This window comes from Sphaeramia orbicularis, chromosome 11, assembly GCF_902148855.1.
Source record: "Sphaeramia orbicularis chromosome 11, fSphaOr1.1, whole genome shotgun sequence".
Classification (NCBI taxonomy): domain Eukaryota; kingdom Metazoa; phylum Chordata; class Actinopteri; order Kurtiformes; family Apogonidae; genus Sphaeramia; species Sphaeramia orbicularis.
This window is the reverse complement of record NC_043967.1, coordinates 47,321,846-47,339,468: the sequence shown is the minus strand read 5'-3', so window position 1 is coordinate 47,339,468 and position 17,623 is coordinate 47,321,846. Positions and strand designations below refer to the sequence as shown.

Here is a 17,623-nt window from a genome sequence, read left to right as displayed (position 1 = left end):
ACCTTTTCACACATTGGGCTTCATGCAAAAACCAGTCAGACTAATAGATTTGTTCTTGAAAGCAAAATACAGGTGATTTATTACTTTCTGCTTTCACTTTTTTTTTTCCAACCATATATTGACTTTTCTCTTAAATATGAACACAAATAACATGCCCAGATCTGTTCTAGTAATTAGTCTGGTGCAAGTTTTCACCAAATGTTTGCATATTTCATTACTTTGAAGCAATTTTGCAGTTGAAAATCCTATAAACTTTTAAATTAGTTGATTTTATACATGACATGCAATGTGTTTATGGCCATCTCTGTTTTCTGAACCGACAATATTTGTTGAATCTGTCATGAAAAGTATAAAAATTCAGAAAAGAGGGTGAAAATGCTCATGCATGAGGCTCATTATGTCCTAAACTGAGTGTGTAAATTTGACAAATTTTTACTCTTATAATTTTTTCTTTAAATTCATTTTCATACTTTTATAGTTTGTCTTTGTCAGCTGGATCCCATACATTAAGGTTAAGATGGTGGAATTTTTGTATTTTTGATCATTTACAAGTAACATTAATTTGTATTTAAGTGAAATTGAAATGTTCTTCAGTCTAATGCATGTGTCAGCCCCTTTCCCTGATATTTCTTTTACTTTTTTTTTCCTTGTTAAGGGGATTATTATGGGGAGTTTTATTTGATTTTATTGAAAGGTGAAGGACAGAGGGTCTTGTATATTGCCCAGATTGTAAACCTGAGTTGAATATATATATAAAAGTACTTCTATATAGTACTTAGTGAATAGGCCTAATACTGGTTTCATTACCTGAGAACCAGGACCTTTGACTGTATCCAGGCTGTAAATGTGATTGTGCTGCTCTCGGCTCCATCGGGAGGTCGTGTGAGGTCACCGTGAGCGCCTGCCATGCCTGCTGGGTTAATAACAGGGCTGGTCTGGTGACGGAACGCTGGCACGACGCCGCTGGGCTGAGACGCCGTGTCATTAGCTCCCGGAGGTGATGAATGGCTTGTGGTCAGGAGCTTTTCTCCCAGTTTCACTATGAAAACCAGAGAAGTCGCTCTTTTATACTGGGACTGGGACTTACGGGATTCTCCTCTGGAGCTGAAATGCCTGAATGATTTATGACGTACAGAAGAAAGACTTATTAGGTGAAGAAGTAGGTGATAGTACACTGTAAAAAAAAATCCTGTTCTTTTTTACGGAAAAAAACTGGCAGCTGTGGTTTCCAGAACAATACTGTAAAAAACACATCCAACTGTAAACATATTTACGGAGTAACATGTAGACTCAACATTTTAAACATGTAGATTCAACATTTTAAACATGTAGATTCAACATTTTAAACATGTAGATTTAACATTTTAAACATGTAGATTCAACATTTTAAACATGTAGATTCAACATTTTAAACATGTAGATTTAACACTGGATTTAAATGGTAAATGGACTGCACTTATTCAGTACATTTTATACACCTTTATGGTGTCCAAAGCCACCAGGTCATTTCAGGGTTCAGTGTCTTCCATGGACACTTTGACATATGGACAGTCGGAACCAGGATTCAAACCACCAACCCTTTGGTTACTGGATGAGCCGCTCTACCAACTCTACCAACCTATTAATTTACAAATTTAAAATGTTAAGTTGTTAAATGTTTACTTTTTTATAACTTTTTTATTTACAAAAAAAAAAAAAAAAAGCAAATAGGCCGTTATTTCAACATTATGGTCTTGCAATTTAAAGGACATCACATTGTATTTCAATTGACAATTTTATTTTCTAAAAACAATAGAAATACATAATTTCTACATACAAATCTGGTTTTGTCAATATACTCTTTCTGTAAAAACTACAGCTATATTTGATTCAATTGTTAACACAAAAATCTTTTCAAATAAACAACTTTGCTTTGTATTGTCACTTACAGTTTTTTTATGTTGTAGCTTTACAACTTCTTGGTGTTAATTCTACTGTCATTTTTTACAGTGTAATGCAGGTAAAGAGAAGGACAAAGGGATTATTTTTTATGTCAAAGTTCCTGCAATATTTCCCAATTAGCAGAGAAGACAAAGAAAACAATTTCTGTGATTTTTTTTTTTTTTTTGTTTGTTTGTGCTTTTCTGTTCTTCATTTGATCCATTAAGCCTTTATAGGGCACTCCTACCAAGACTTTATTACTTTTGTGAAAATTTTCAACATTTTTTATTGTTATGTACAAAAAACAAGGTCAATTAAGTTACCATATTTGGTTCTTTACCTGTATGGGGCAAAAAATACATAAAAAATACAAGAAGTAAATATGAAAAATACAAGCGACAAACACATGCAAGGTGAAATGAACATTTTTTTTTTTTTTTAGAACATTAGAACATCACTTTGTTTGACACTTAGTTTTTATTAGTTATTTATCATTTTGTCATGCAGAACATAACAACAAACAAACAAACAAACAATCGGCAATAGATAATATTCACAATCTAATAGTAAAGATAATTTAGGTTACAGTTATGAAAAAACAATCAAGTAACACAATTAAATTTTTAGAGCAGCAGATTATATAACATTTCACAGGACTATGAGACAAACCACACATTAATTATATTTAAAGAAACTAGTCCATTTGCCCTTATCTTATCATGTAAAGTTCATCTTGCTGCCTCAGCATAAATGTTAATCTCTCCATTTTGTGAATTTCATCAACAATTTTCAACCATTCCTCTAGCTAGAACATCACTTTTAGAACATTAGACCAACATAAGTGCTGATCCAGACCCCTGTCCACATCCACATTATCCCTTTGAACATCATTCCTTACATTAGTACCATTACTTCATGGTACTGAGCAAAGCAGGTACACTCACTAATCATGCAGACTTGGACCTTACAGACCCTGTAGACCACATTGGACCTGAGATTGTTGACTCACTGTCCTCACTGTAACTGTTGCTGTCACTAGTTGCTTTTCCATTGGACATCTGCGCAAAACTTTACCGATATTTACTAAATATCGAAAAAACAGAAATGCACAATGTCAGTTTTTCCATTAAATCACAAATGCGATGATTTGTTTATTTATTATTGCGAGATGACATGAGAAGTCATTCCATAAACATGGCGACGAACGTAAATATAGTGTTGATTTACAGATATATTCATTATTATTATATATTACCCCTCTATCTCGTACTAAAGTAAAAAATGATTGGGTTTCCTGGTGTGTCCACACATACCGCGACATGCTTCTTCTTCTTCTTCGCTTGTTGTAACGTACGTCAACATCCGTTTTTTTAATTCACCTCACTCTAGTTGCAAAAAAAAGGGCCTTTCCATTGCAGTTTTGCGTGATATACCATTTGCCCTAAGACCACCTCTTTACAGCACAAAAACTTTTAATCGAAAAATGAGACTTTTGGCAAAATTGTCGTTTTTCCATTAGGTGAATTTTTATGAGCAAGTTATATTTGTGCAATTTGAGGGTCAATGGAAAAGCGACTACTGTCTTGTAATGTGTGCAGAAATGACCAAATGTAGTCACTCGCCAGATAAAGGGTTAACACGAGGCACAGAAAAACAGCAAATCTTTACATCTGAAAACATAAAAATACTTACCATTTGTGCTTGAATAAAAGAAACAAAACACTGAAATGAAGTTAGTTTCAATGTTTTGGCCTTTTGACTTCTACTAATGAAAGGGACTAAAAATGACACCTCTATTTATAATCCTGAGAGGATTTTATGGCTCATGAAGCATTCACTTGTTTCAGTTTCTCAGAGATTTTAAGCAAAAGCAACAAATCATCATCAATAATAATAATAATAATGAATAAGCTGAGTATCATTACATGTCGGGGTAATCTTGAGATCTCATCAACCAGCTGTGAAGGAGGTAATAAAAAGGTGTGTAGGTTGTGACCTTAAATCTTGCAGTAAATCATTTTAGTGAGATCAGTGGGGTGTTTCCTCTGAGAAGCTGAATCGACATGATAAGGACTCACAGTGGTTAAATACGTGTGAAATTAGAAACCAAACAGGGGAGAAATAATATGTCTGAGTTATTTTTATGTCCTTATTTACTTTTATTGTATTAACTCATGTATTCTTTTCATCATATTTTTCCTGTTGACTGTGTTTGTCTCATTATTTTCACAGATATGTCCAAATTCTGTCACTTCTTTGTGCGATGTGTCATCTTTCTCTGGCCTTCCCCGCCCAAACTCCACCTGCATTCAGTAAGTTTACTCTAAATCTACTTTTAGTGAATATATTATGCACTATGTGATACGGTGTCAGTATGAGCAACATCCAATTTAGTGTTATTCTTTCTCTATTCTAGATCTTTTTTATTAAATTTCTGCAGACATATTAATTTCAGTATTCTGTTAGTGCAGTCAAAATTAATATCAGGACACAAACAGGGTTGCAGATCTTTTTTATTGGATCCTTCAGTTTATTGAGTAAAGTACCAGACAGTAATATGATCTGTGAATTCAATTTCCCTGGATAATTTCATAAAAGTGGACCTCACCAAAGCCAAAAATGTAATGTAGAAGAGCGACCCAAGTTATTAGGAGTTATGAAAGATGCAACAAGATGAAAAATATTGAACAAATAATGGAAAGAAGATGAAAACTAGGTAAAAAGACTGAGAAAGATAGAAATGATGCAAAATACATTAGAAAAAACATTGTAAAAGACATAACAATTCATAACAATTTCTTTTCTTTCTTTTATTTATTTCAAACATGCAAAGAAACAAAATAAAACAAAACAAAATAAAATAAAATAAAACATTTAAATGGACAGAATCTATCGTCAAGCACATACAAGTCTGAATTTTGCATGGTCAAAAAGGAGTAGGAAGAAATATAAACTTATTTAATCCTACCCCTCAGTGCTTTTACACCTTTATCACTAACTTAATACAAGAAGCAAACAATACTATTTTCCTAATTTTAGCATCGAACCACAACGAATACATAATGCAGTATAAAAAAAATGAAAATAATGGAGAAAATTTGGAGGAAAAAAGACATTACAAAGATTGAAATTATGGAAAAAAAGATGTAACAAGATGAAAAGTACTGAACAAATAATGGAAAGAAAATGAAAAGTAGGTGAAAAGACTTAAAAAGATAGAAATGATGCAAAATACATTAGAAAAAAGAATATTGTAAAAGTCTTAACAAAATGAAAATAATGGAGAAAATGTGGAGGAAAAAAGACATTACAAAGATGAAAAGTTTGAGATGTAACATGACAAACCAACACAAAAGATGCATGAAAATGAAAGAAAAATTTGGAAAAAATTATTTAAAAAATGCTTATAGAAGACAAAAAAACACATAAAAGATTCAGTGAATCAGAAAAAAGATTTAACAAGATGAAAATGACAGAAAAATAATTGAAAAAAAAATTATGGAAAAAAACTTCAAAAGGTGAAAACCATAAAATACAAGAAGGCATTATGTAAAAAGCCACAAGATAAAAATGAATGGAATAAAACAAAAACAAATCTGAAATAACATAAAAGATGCCCAAAAACCTTTTGATTCAATGTTGTTTTGACAATTTGAAAAAAATGTTGATACTATTAATTACAAATTTTTGATAGAATTTTGTACATTAGTGCATTGAGGAGACAAAATTTAGCTTTTTGGTCTTGACATGAAAAAGTGTGTGAATCACTACTGTACATGACCAAGTACGTGCCAAGTAGAAGATTTATATCAAATATATCATTATATCAAATACAAGAGCTTAAATAAATTTAAAAAAGTGAGACCCACCTATCTATATCTGTTTTACATTCATCTCATACAGATTTTTAACCAACATTTGTGTGAATGAGCTGGTTATGAATCCCTATTAAACCGTTAATTTAAAAAAAAGAAAAAAACTATCAAAACAGTTTTAATGGTGTAAAATTTCTGCATAAAAACCTCTAAAAATGACGATGCACACTAGGTTATGTTACATCAGAATGTGAAGATACCCGACTAAACATAATAATAAAAAAAAAAGTCTGGAAACATCTTTTCTATCGTCTTTTAGATTTTCATCGGCAGTCGTGATGAAAACAACAACTCCCATGATGCCGTGCTACTTCATCATGTCTATGTGTGTCTGTTTATTGTTGTTTTCGTTGATAGACCTGTAGCTGCAGCTGATGTTCTGAATGTTGAAGTAGATGTCCAGTCCTCATTATCAGTGTGTTCTTGTGTTTCTTCTTGTGTTTCAGCTGAAGTCAGACATCTCCAGGTGAAAATCCCCCACTCAGATGTGATCTCCGCCTCCCTGGGCAGCTCCGTCACCCTCCCCTGCTTGGTGTCTTTGTCGTCCACTCCCTCCTCCTCTTCCTCTCCTGCTGAACCGCGGGTCAAGTGGACCGTGGTGTCGGGCGGGGTGGAGACCCAGATCCTGGTGGCTCGGGGTCAGAGGGTGAAGATCAACGAGGCGTATCGAGAACGCGCCGCCCTGTCCAACTACACCTCGTCCTCTGATGACCTGTCGCTGTGGTTGGCTGATCTGCGCACCACAGACTCAGGTCACTATCGATGTGAGGTCCAGCAGGGCCTGGAGGACGCCGCCGACCTGGTCCAACTGAAAGTCAGAGGTAGAGGATACGCAAATGGATATGTGGAAGGCAACTTATCTTATCTTATCTTATCTTATCTTATCTTATCTTATCTTATCTTATCTTATCTTATCTTATCTTATCTTATCTCATCTCACCTCATCTTATTTTATCTTATGTCATCTCAGCTCAGCTCATCTGATCTTATGTTACCTTGTCTTATCTTATCTCATGTCATGTCATGTCATGTCATGTCATCTCATTCTTATCTTAACTTATTCTTATCCTGCCTCATCTCATCTCATCTTATTCTTATCTTATCTCATCTCATGTTATGTTATGTTATGTTATGTTATGTTATGTTATGTTGTGTTATCCTATCTTACCTTATCTCATATCATCTTATGTTATGTTATCTCATCTCATTCTTCTCTTATGTTATCTTGTCTTATTCTTATCTTGTCTCATCTCGTCTCATCTCATCTTATCTCATCTCATCTCATCTCATCTCATCTCATGTTATGTTATGTTGTGGTGTGTTATGTTATGTTATGTTATCTTATCTTATCTCATCTCATTCTTATCTTATTATCTTGTCTCAACTCATCTTATCTTATTATCTTATTCTCATCCCATGTTATGTTATGTTATCTCATCTCATTCTTATCTTATCTTATCTTATTCTTATATTGTCTTGTCTCATCTCATCTCATTGTCTTATTCTTATCTCATCTCATGTTATGTTGTGTTATCTTATCTTATCTTATCTCATCTCATCTCATTCTTATCTTATTATCTTGTCTCGTCTCATCTTATCTTATTATCTTATTCTCATCTCATGTTATGTTGTTATCTTATCTCATTCTTATCTTATTCTTATCTTGTCTTGTCTCATCTCATCTTATTATCTCATCTCATTTCACCTCACGTTACGTTATCTCATCTCATCTCATCTCATCTCACCTCACGTTATGTTATGTTGTCTCATCTCATCTCATTCTTATCTGATCTTGTCTCATATCGTCTCATCTTATCTTATATAAAAGTGTTACATTATTTTGCCTTTAAGCTCCTATAGGTACGTGTATTTTACTCAAATATTTACATGTTATGCTACTTTTGTACTTGAACAGAGTCTACAGTTGTGCTTTTAACACCAGTACATTTGTTATTACTTTTCAGATTCCATCTCCTTCCTGCCCTGTGAAAACAACACTAACTTTCAATATTTGTGATAAACTGAAAGACTGAAAGTGTTCATTTTATGCTGAGAAATTCTCCTCCCTCTTCAGTCAAATACACTCTAAAAACTTGCTGGAAAATGCATCATCAACAACTGAACAGAGACTCAATAGTGTATCAGTATCTTCTTAACTTCTGCAGCAGTAAAATGCAACATAACACATTAATGCTGTGGTGAAATAAATCCAAAAACATTATGCGTAATAATAATGTAAGGTTTTTAATGCAGAACTTCACTCGTTGTGGAACTGTTGAACAGTACTTTTACACCAGTACTGAAGCCTGTAAACACGTGCATGTGTTTGTTTGTGTCTTAGGTGTTGTGTTCCACTACAGAGACGCCCTGGGCCGTTATGCCTTTTCCTTCCGTCAGGCCCAGGCAGCTTGTGAGGCCATCGGGGCTAAAATTGCTTCTCCTGACCATCTGTTGGCGGCTTATCATGACGGATATGAGCAGTGTGATGCAGGATGGCTGTCAGATCAGTCCGTCAGGTAAAACGCCCGCTTTGTTCCAACACGATATTAACCCTTTCATGCATAGTGGTCACTCCAGTGGGCAGCTATTCAAAGCCGTTTTCTTATATATTCATGGGTTTTGTTGTTTTAGTTCCATATCAGCCAACACAATGGACGCTTATGCATCATTCCATACACTGACATTCAGACCGTTACTGTAACTTTGCTCTTCTTAATAAACCTGATCTGCAGTGACATATTTGAGTGTTAATCAGTAGCTTGTTATTGTTATTAGACTGTAATTAACAGTTTTGTTTAAACAAGACGTGATTTTTTTTTTACATATTATCTCCATGAAGTGAAGTATGTTAAAATATGAGAAAACATCAGAGTAGCACCATTAAAAATGTTTTTATTACGTAGTTTTCACATAATTAAAGTGAGGACAAATATGAAGTCTAGATGGACTGGGATTGTGGGTGTGAAATTATGGAATGGACCTTATGATGCGTTTAAGTTATTCACTCCTTTGGCGAAGTAAAAAAAAAAAAAAAAGAAAGTGCCTTAAGGTTAAAATTATTTAGAAATAGTGAATTGTGATGGTAGATATGTTTTTGTCATTGTTGATTTTTTAATTATTATTATTATTATTATTATTATTATGGTGTGAATACTCGATGCTGTACACATTTAAGTTGATGTAAGCGGTGTATTAGGTGAAAAGGATAGGCCAAAAAATGAGTTTTTGCTTCTAGCCTATTCCTTTTTTGGTTTTTATGTTTATTGCGATTAATGTGCTAAGTACAATGATTGATGTATAACCAAAATAAATTCATTCATTCATTCATTCACAATATATAAGTAAATACATGTTTCTTTGTGTCCCGCTGCGTGGACATTTTTGCAATTCCATGAAAAACAGGTTCATAAGAAAATTTTCAATCGCATTGTTTATTTCATGCCTAAAGAGGAATAAAAACATTCAGGGAAAAAAATCTTGATTAAGGTTCTTATAATTCATGCATGAAAGGGTTAAAGCTGTATGAGGCTCACACTGCAGGAAACTATCAGTGTTGTCCTTCAGCTGCTGCAGTTTACAAGTTTCAGTACTCATAAACTAACTTAATGCAGATACAACAAAACATATTGATTGTAATAGTCTCATCATCTTGGAAGTACAAGTATCTTAGAGTATGGATCGATGAGCAGGCAGGCTGTAAATATTAGGTGACTATAATTGTTTGTAAATGCAAAAGGAAAATTGGCTTCTCTTATTGGAATAAAACTAATTTTCCTCTGCAGTGTACAAAGATGCGTATTGAGGCAATTTTCCTCTCAGTTCTGAACTATGGTGCCTCTTAAAGCCATTAGATGTTGTTTATTACTGCTCTTATTGCCAGTGATAATTCTAATACCCATCACTGTGAACTGTACGCTAAGGTTGGCTGGTTCTGGAAGGTGTAATGGACACTGGGTTTTACTTATTTATAAGCTCGTCTTTTACACTCTATCACTTAGTTGCTGTCTTTTAATGCGGACCTTTATCGCAAATGATGAAATGATGATGCATAATGTTGCCAGATGTTTTTACTGAGATTAGAAAAGAGTTCACATGAGCACCGGCTTTACTTATATGAGTTTGCAAAGATGGATTTCCTTGTCAGTCCAGGGAAGATTAAGTTTCTATTTTTGCACCGTTTCTGCAGATACCCCATCCAAGTGCCCCGTGAGGGTTGCTATGGAGACATGGATGGACAACCAGGAGTGAGGAACTACGGAACAATGGATGCAGAGGATTTATATGACGTTTACTGTTACATAGATCAGATTGATGGTATGAGTTGAAGTATCTATAACCATGACATAACATACCACTGTGGATTAAGGGGTGTCAAACATATGGCCCATGGGCCAAAATCAGCCTGTCAATCTGGCCCATGGGGTGAATTTGTGAAATGCAAATATTACACTGAAGATAGTAATAGTCAACGTCAGTCTCATTTTAGTTCAGGGGCCACATACAGAACAATTTAATTGTAAATGGGTTGGACCAGTAACATACTATCATAATAACCTATAAATAATGACAAGTCCAAATTAGTGTTAGTGTAAAAATGTAAAATTTCATGAAAAGATTTACATTTACAAACTATCTTTTCACACAAAATGCAAAATATCTGAAGAAATACGAACAACATGAAATGTTTTAAGCAAGGTAAGTGCAATTTTAACAATATTCTGCCTGTTACTAAATGTTTTGTGTATTTGTAGATCCACTGTGATCTGAAAGTTGTAATGCACATGTGTAAATGAGAAGGTGAGGCAGAATATTTTTTAAAATTGCACTTATTACCTCTGCAAGGAGGTATTGTGATCACTTTGCTTTGTGTGTTTGTTTGCATGTTTGTTTGTTTGTTAGCAACTTTACGGGAAAACTATTACAACCATCTTTACCAAATTGTACCCACAGATAGGCCTAGGCCCTGGGATGAACCCATTAAATTTTGGACCAAGTAGGCCAAAGTTCAAGGTCACAGCAAGGTCACAAAATCTCAACTTTCCTATCTCTCATCATTCAGCAATTTTTGAAAATTCATAAAAAATTCAAAACGACTCTGATTAGCCTCCAATTTGATCCACTCGTAGCTTATAACAATATGTTGTATCTGGCACAAAATTGTCCACATCCACTGTGGAATGTGGGCTCTGTGGACATTTCAATTTAACATTGAAATTCCCATTTGCCACACACTTTTCATTATAACTCAACAAATATTGATTGGAATTTAATATAATTTGACATACACATGACTGGTACCAAGCTGCAACATTTTCTGCTGTATGGAACAACCTTGAAACTGTTGAATTTAAAAAGAAATAGTCGATCTGCACATGCACACAGTTGGCGGAGGTTTGCGTTCTCTGAACACTTGTTTTTCTTATGAAATTGGAGATTGTACGTGGTTGTTCATGTTATTCACATTTATGGAAGGATACTTTATAGATGTAAACATTTTTATATGTAATTATACTTTTTTCCACTGTTATTATTTAACTGATCTGGCCCACTTGTGATTATATTGTGATCATATTTTCATTTTACACTATTTAATGTATTCTTATTAGATTAGGGGCTGTTAGAGCCTATCTACAGTATTCTGATGTAAGTGTCCTTTCTGTCACAGAGTTGCTTATTAATGTGCGTTGCTTGTGTAACTTGAAGCTGCATAAATAAACTGGACATATTCTTTATTTCAGGGGAGGTGTTTCATGACTCGGTGCCTCAGCAGCTGTCATTTACTGAAGCGCAGTCGTACTGCAGAGGAGCACAGGGAGAACTGGCTACGACTGCACAGCTGTATTTGGCCTGGAGTGAAGGTCTGGATCGCTGCAGTCCCGGCTGGCTGTCCGATGGCAGTGTGCGCTATCCCATCATAGCCCCCAGAGAGCGCTGCGGAGGACCGCAAGCAGGCGTCAAAACCGTCTACCGCTTTAGCAACCAAACCGGCTTCCCAGAACCCTCCAGTCTGCATGATGTTTACTGTTTCAGAGGTGTGTCACAATGAAACTTTAACCTCAACACTACTATGAATATTTCAGACAGTAACCAGACCATCCTGTTACCTCAGCTCATTAGTATCATGACATTATTTCAGTTACATATTTTTTGTATAATGTTTTTATAACAAATTCCAAGTCTTTTTAAAGTATGTCACATCAAATATGTACATCTTTAATTTCCAGCCCCTAACTGTACTTTTTTTTTTAAAAGTTTGGATAATACACTGTTGCCCATAAAATTTGATTAATTTTGTTTTCAGACACATTCATATTTTTATTTGTATTTATACACATCAATAATCACCTTTGACCAGGTGTAATGATTACATACTGAGTCCCAGTTACACTTTATTAAGAATAAATGACATTGTCACAATCACCTTATGAGAAAAACTTATACTCTTTGCAGATGACACCAACATATTCTTGAGTATTACTAATTATAATGAACTTGTGACCACGGTAAATGAGGAATTAAATAAACTGGAAAAGTGTATGGACAATAATAAGTAAATAAAATATATAAATAAATGAAAATAATAAAATATGTTATTAATGTTTTATATTTTACAGCTTTATGGGTAACAGTGTATATTTTCAGTCTAGTCTTTCATCTCCACACTTTTTTAGTTCTGTGTTAGTGCTGTAGGTCTGGGACTCTCCACTATTGTTTTGGAGTAGAAGTAAAGGTGATTTATTTAGTTTTCTTTCTATAGACCAGTGTATAGTATGGATCATTGCCACAGACCAAAGCATTTATAGCCTAGGCTGATTTGCAATCCCTGGCCTTTTAAGGTATATAAAACACAACATAAAACTACGAAACACAACAAGTTGAAATACATTGGTCCAGCTTTAATAAAGTTATTCTATTCTGCTGTTGGATTCCCTGATGCACATTAAGATATTAGTTAAGATGTTAGTTTCTTGATTTTAAATATGGATGTGCTGTAACTGTAAAGAGATGAGCATTTGTGAAGCAAATAACACACACATATTTCTTTGAGGTCAAATCCAAAAGGTTGTAAACACAAAATTCATATATGCTCTCTCCCCCAGCTCCACACCAGCAACAGAAGTGCACACTTATTTATTATTAGGCTAATTTTTTTTTTTCTTTTAATGATAAGCTACTTGCAGGTTCATATCAGGTCTTAGTGTTTATTCCCATTGCCTCCATTGCAGGAATATTACATTTTTTATATGTAAAATGCTCTGTTCACATTTTTTTTTTGCCATTTCTGCAGCTTTTTACAATTAGCCATTATGAAATCCTACCCTCACACATATTTTTATTTTTTGGGCTACATGAGGAAAACAAAAATAGGAAAGTACAAACAGAGAGCATGAAATACACCATCACACATTCCTAATGGGTCATAAGTGATTTATGTCTTTGCTTGTTTGGAATATCCTGCATCATTTGCCTTTAAATCTTCATTTTAATCACTTATTTTTTGTTTACAGGTAATAAAAATGCTGCCACAGTCTCTCCCATGGATTATGTTGTTACTGAGCCAGATGACATTGGACAGGATGTGGTTATTCTGACGGAACCTGATGAAGAGCTGCATCTGAACCAGAATGAAGAGCATGTAGAACGGGAGGTTCAGAGTATACTCGAGTCATTTCCCATCTTCTCCAGGCCCTCAACAGACGAAAACCTGGTTAGCACACATCCTACCGTTACATCAGGCACAACAGAGTCTACTCTCAATGCCACATCCACACCAGACCTCCTTCAGCTGTTTAACGAAACATCAACTCCTACAGAAATGAGTAATAACACAGAACATCCTACAGCAGTGACCAGCACCTTCAGCAGCACAGAAACCTATAATTCTACTCAAAATATGACAGTCCTGTCCGGTGTCACCAACGACACCGACTCCAACCACACTTTGATTTTAACTTTTTACGAGTCTGAGCTTGAAAACACAACAGCGTTTCTTGAACCTCATACACCTCACCAGATGCAACGTGTGCTGGATTCAAACCCTGAAGAGCCTGAAGAATCTACACAACCATCTCAGAGTCCAGAACAGTCCCAAGAAACAACAGATTTCATCACTGTACAAGCTAACTTCAGCGAGATGAACAGCACCAGTAAAGAGAACGTCTCAGAGGTAGTCCCTGTGACCTCTGACCCCATGCTTCAGGTCAAGCTGGAGGAGGCTGTGGTCGATGAACCGGTGCAGGTGACTCTGTCCACTGAGTCTCCAACAGAAGAAGAAGAAGAAGAGGTTCTGACTCAAACTGCCCAAAGCACCAAACCACCCACCAAAACCTTAACATCTCTGTGGATCCCAGTGGACGGATCTGGAGATATTTCTCAAGGTAAGAATGTAGTATCACAGAATAAATAGAAGAATCATAACAAAAGAATATTTAACCATATACTGTACTGGTTTTTATGCTTTTGTTGTCTATTGCATTTACAGTACAGTAGTTTTTGCAGCATTTGTGTTTTACACTAGTTAATACTTCCACCCTACTACATCTCAGATGCAAATATACAGTGGTGGAAAAGGTTTTTTGGACACCCCAGTAGTAGTAGTAGTAGTAGTAATAGTAGTTAGTAGTAGCGGTAGTAATGAAAACTAGAAAAGCACTCGGAGAGCGCAGACCTCCATCAAGGCAGATCCCTCCGCCCCCTGATCACCACCAAAATTTAATCATTTGTTCCTTGTGCCACTATCAGCATTTCCTGAAAATTTCATCCAAATCTGTCCATAACTTTTGGCGTTATCTTGCTAACAAACAAACAAACAGACAGACAGACAGACAGACAGACAAACCCCGATGAAAACATAACCTCACTGTTCCTTGGCAGAGGTAATAATAATAATAGTAGTAGTAGTGGGCTCAGCTGGTAGAGCGGGTCATCTAATGACTGAAGGGTCAGTGGATCGAATCCTGGCTCAGACTGTCCACATGTCGAAGTGTCCTTGGGCAAGACACTGAACCCTAAATGTGTCCCAGTAGGGCCTGGCAGTGCCTTGCATGGCAGCAGCTGGTGTGTGCATGAATGGGTGAATGTGAGGCTTTGTTAAGCACTTTGGGCACCATGAAGGTGTAGAAAATGTCCTGGTCCTTGGTGGAACTTGGATGACTTTTATTATATCATGTCTATAGTCAACTCATGTCTTGACATCCTTTTGGCATGTCATCATGTGACTACAAAACAACTCTACCTACAGGTAAACATAAAGTAACCTGAACCTGAACAGCTCTTGTATAAACTGATTCTTAATCATGTGTTGAGCCTTTACATTTATCTGAAGTCCTTCCTTATAGAAGTCAGTATAAAGTAGTTAGAAGTGGCTCCAACTGTAACATGCACAACAGCACAGAAGCTTCAGTGTTAATAATCTAATGATGGGATACATAATAATATATCAGTGATGGGAACAAAACCAGTCATTTTACTTTGTGTGTGTACTTTTACTTACTTTCTGGGTGTTTGTACTTAAGTAAATGATCTGAAAACATTTTAGCAGATGTACTTACAGATCTCAAACTTCTGTTTTTCAGAGACGGACCTTAACGTGGATGCAGCCAGTTTCATCACAGAAGCAGACTCCTCCACTCTGGACTCCACCACGGACCTTCCACCTTCTGCTGCGTCCAGTGGAGCTACTGTTACAGCCACAGACATAACCCCCACAGCTGAGTCGTACCATTCTGATAAAGTCGACTTCTTCTCCACATCAGAACAGCCCTGGCAGTCCTCCATGTTTAGACAAGAAGGAAGTACAAGCATAGAAACCGAAGACACGGTCACAGTGGAAAACGAAGAAAAAGAGCTACACCTGCATGTGTCTGGAGTCAGTTTTGCTACCACTGAAGCTCCAGAGGTCTGGTCTGCTAATTCCACAACACCACCGTACTGGACATCATCCCCCAGAATGCATTTGGAGGCTGTGACAGATGCATATCAGGAAGCAAGTGGACACGAACCTGAGACTGTGATCACAATACTTGAGGATGTTTCCCCAACATTTGAAGATGAAGAAGTTACTCCAACCCTTCAGGAGGATGTGTTCATTAAACCGACTGTTGAAGAAGAAGACGAGAAGGTGAACTTTGAAGATGAAGTCAGCACTGCTACAAGCACTCCAGAATACTTAACAGAAACCCAAACCCTCCAGGAGGAAGATGAAGTGAACCCAGCGCTCAATGAAAACGTCACCCCAACGGCTGAAGAAGTCACAGAAGAAGATAAATTCAACTCAACCCACGAAGAAGAAGAAGTCACAGTCCTTCCCTTTGAGTCACAAACCTCTAACTGGTCTCCTCTGACCACCACAACTGGACCCCAAGAGTCCCTGAATGGCCTGGAGTACAGCAGAACGACCTCCACAGCAGCTCCAGATTCACCCTCCAGTACAAACCCCCCCAGGAAGACCAGCACCACCACCGTCACGACCACCACACACTGGTTCAGACGCAGCTGGAGCTCCACCACCGCGGAGCCCGAAGCCCACCACGAGACGGTCGAGCCCCAGGAAGTGACAGCGCACATTCCTCCTGTGGATCACGGTCGGCCGGACGTTGAGTTTAGTCTCACGCAGTCGCCCACGCTGCTCATCTTACCCAATGAGAGAGCAGCAGTAGGCGGTGCGGGGAAAGCCTCAGGTAATGTTCAAGCCACTCTCATCAGCCTAACCGTCCTCCTTTTGCTACTCGACACAGTGATGCACTAAATCCCTCGTCTGTCTTCTGCCCAACCTGCCTTGCTCCATTTTTCTGTTTCCAAACGACCTCCCACACCTTTGTTTCACCCGTTGTCTCAGAAAGCCCACTCACCCCTCTGACTCCTTCCTCCTCACCTTCAAACACTCCTCACCTCTCTCCTTGTGACCCCACCTCCCCTTAAAGATACTCACACCTGGGACGGCTCCCATTCGACATTTGTCAAAAGTCCAGTATGTTGTGCATGTTTTTTTTTTTCCTCTTCATCCAAAGATTGACTTCTGTGAAGTACGATAATATACCGGTATGTCTGTACGTCTTCCACATGTTGGTTATTGACGGTTATTGATGAATAATTCCATTATTTTTTTGACTGAGCTACATTATTACTTTCCTCTGGCTAACTGTCAAAAACTCACCATGTTTTTTGCAGAAATCCGAAAAGTGACTTTGATAAGGGACTAAATATTCTCTGGAATGTAACAGCACTTATGTTGAATGTAAAGCACTGACTGAATGTGTTTTTTACAGCTTATGTTCATAACGCTAACATAATCAAGTGTTAAAAACAGCTCTCTTTCCACAGATTTCAGGACTTTCATTGCTCTTGTCAATGTTTTAGTAGCAAAAGCGTATCTTCTTATGTATATGAGCACAAATATTCAGTGTTGATTTATTGATTTATTGAGTGGTAACATTTAGCAATAAGTGTTCTTAACCCATAAAGACCCAAACAGCCACTGGCGACTCAAACCATCTACTGATCTAAACTGTTTAATACCTGTTGATCCACTAAATCTATCAAAACATGTAAATAATTGGTGTAAAATACTGTTTGTTAGTTTTTCGTGGTCATCAGATATGACCCATTTGGATGTTCAGAGACTCCGTTGTTACCATGGAAACACTGTCATCTTCTACAACATTGACTCACCAGTCAAACCCATCGAGTTGGATCAATGACAGTGGATTGACACACTTGTTTTTACGTTCAGTTAATGATATATTTTACTGAAAAACTCACTTTTTCTTAAGTTTTCTCTGTTTTTACTATAATTATCCTCAAATTTAATATCAGCCTGATGATTAAAG

General features: G+C 36.5%; 1 protein-coding gene across 1 annotated transcript in view; it reads left to right on the top strand.

Moving 5' to 3' along the window:
- The window catches only part of LOC115428902 (brevican core protein-like), a 32,715-nt gene that overhangs the window by 3,676 nt on the left and 11,416 nt on the right, over positions 1 to 17,623 (top strand). The window contains exons 2-8 of the mRNA XM_030148149.1: positions 4,153 to 4,232; positions 6,242 to 6,616; positions 8,137 to 8,311; positions 9,982 to 10,109; positions 11,534 to 11,827; positions 13,304 to 14,173; positions 15,371 to 16,474. Coding sequence (XP_030004009.1) covers positions 4,153 to 4,232; positions 6,242 to 6,616; positions 8,137 to 8,311; positions 9,982 to 10,109; positions 11,534 to 11,827; positions 13,304 to 14,173; positions 15,371 to 16,474 — 3,026 coding nt within the window. The remainder of the gene's footprint in view (positions 1 to 4,152; positions 4,233 to 6,241; positions 6,617 to 8,136; positions 8,312 to 9,981; positions 10,110 to 11,533; positions 11,828 to 13,303; positions 14,174 to 15,370; positions 16,475 to 17,623) is intronic.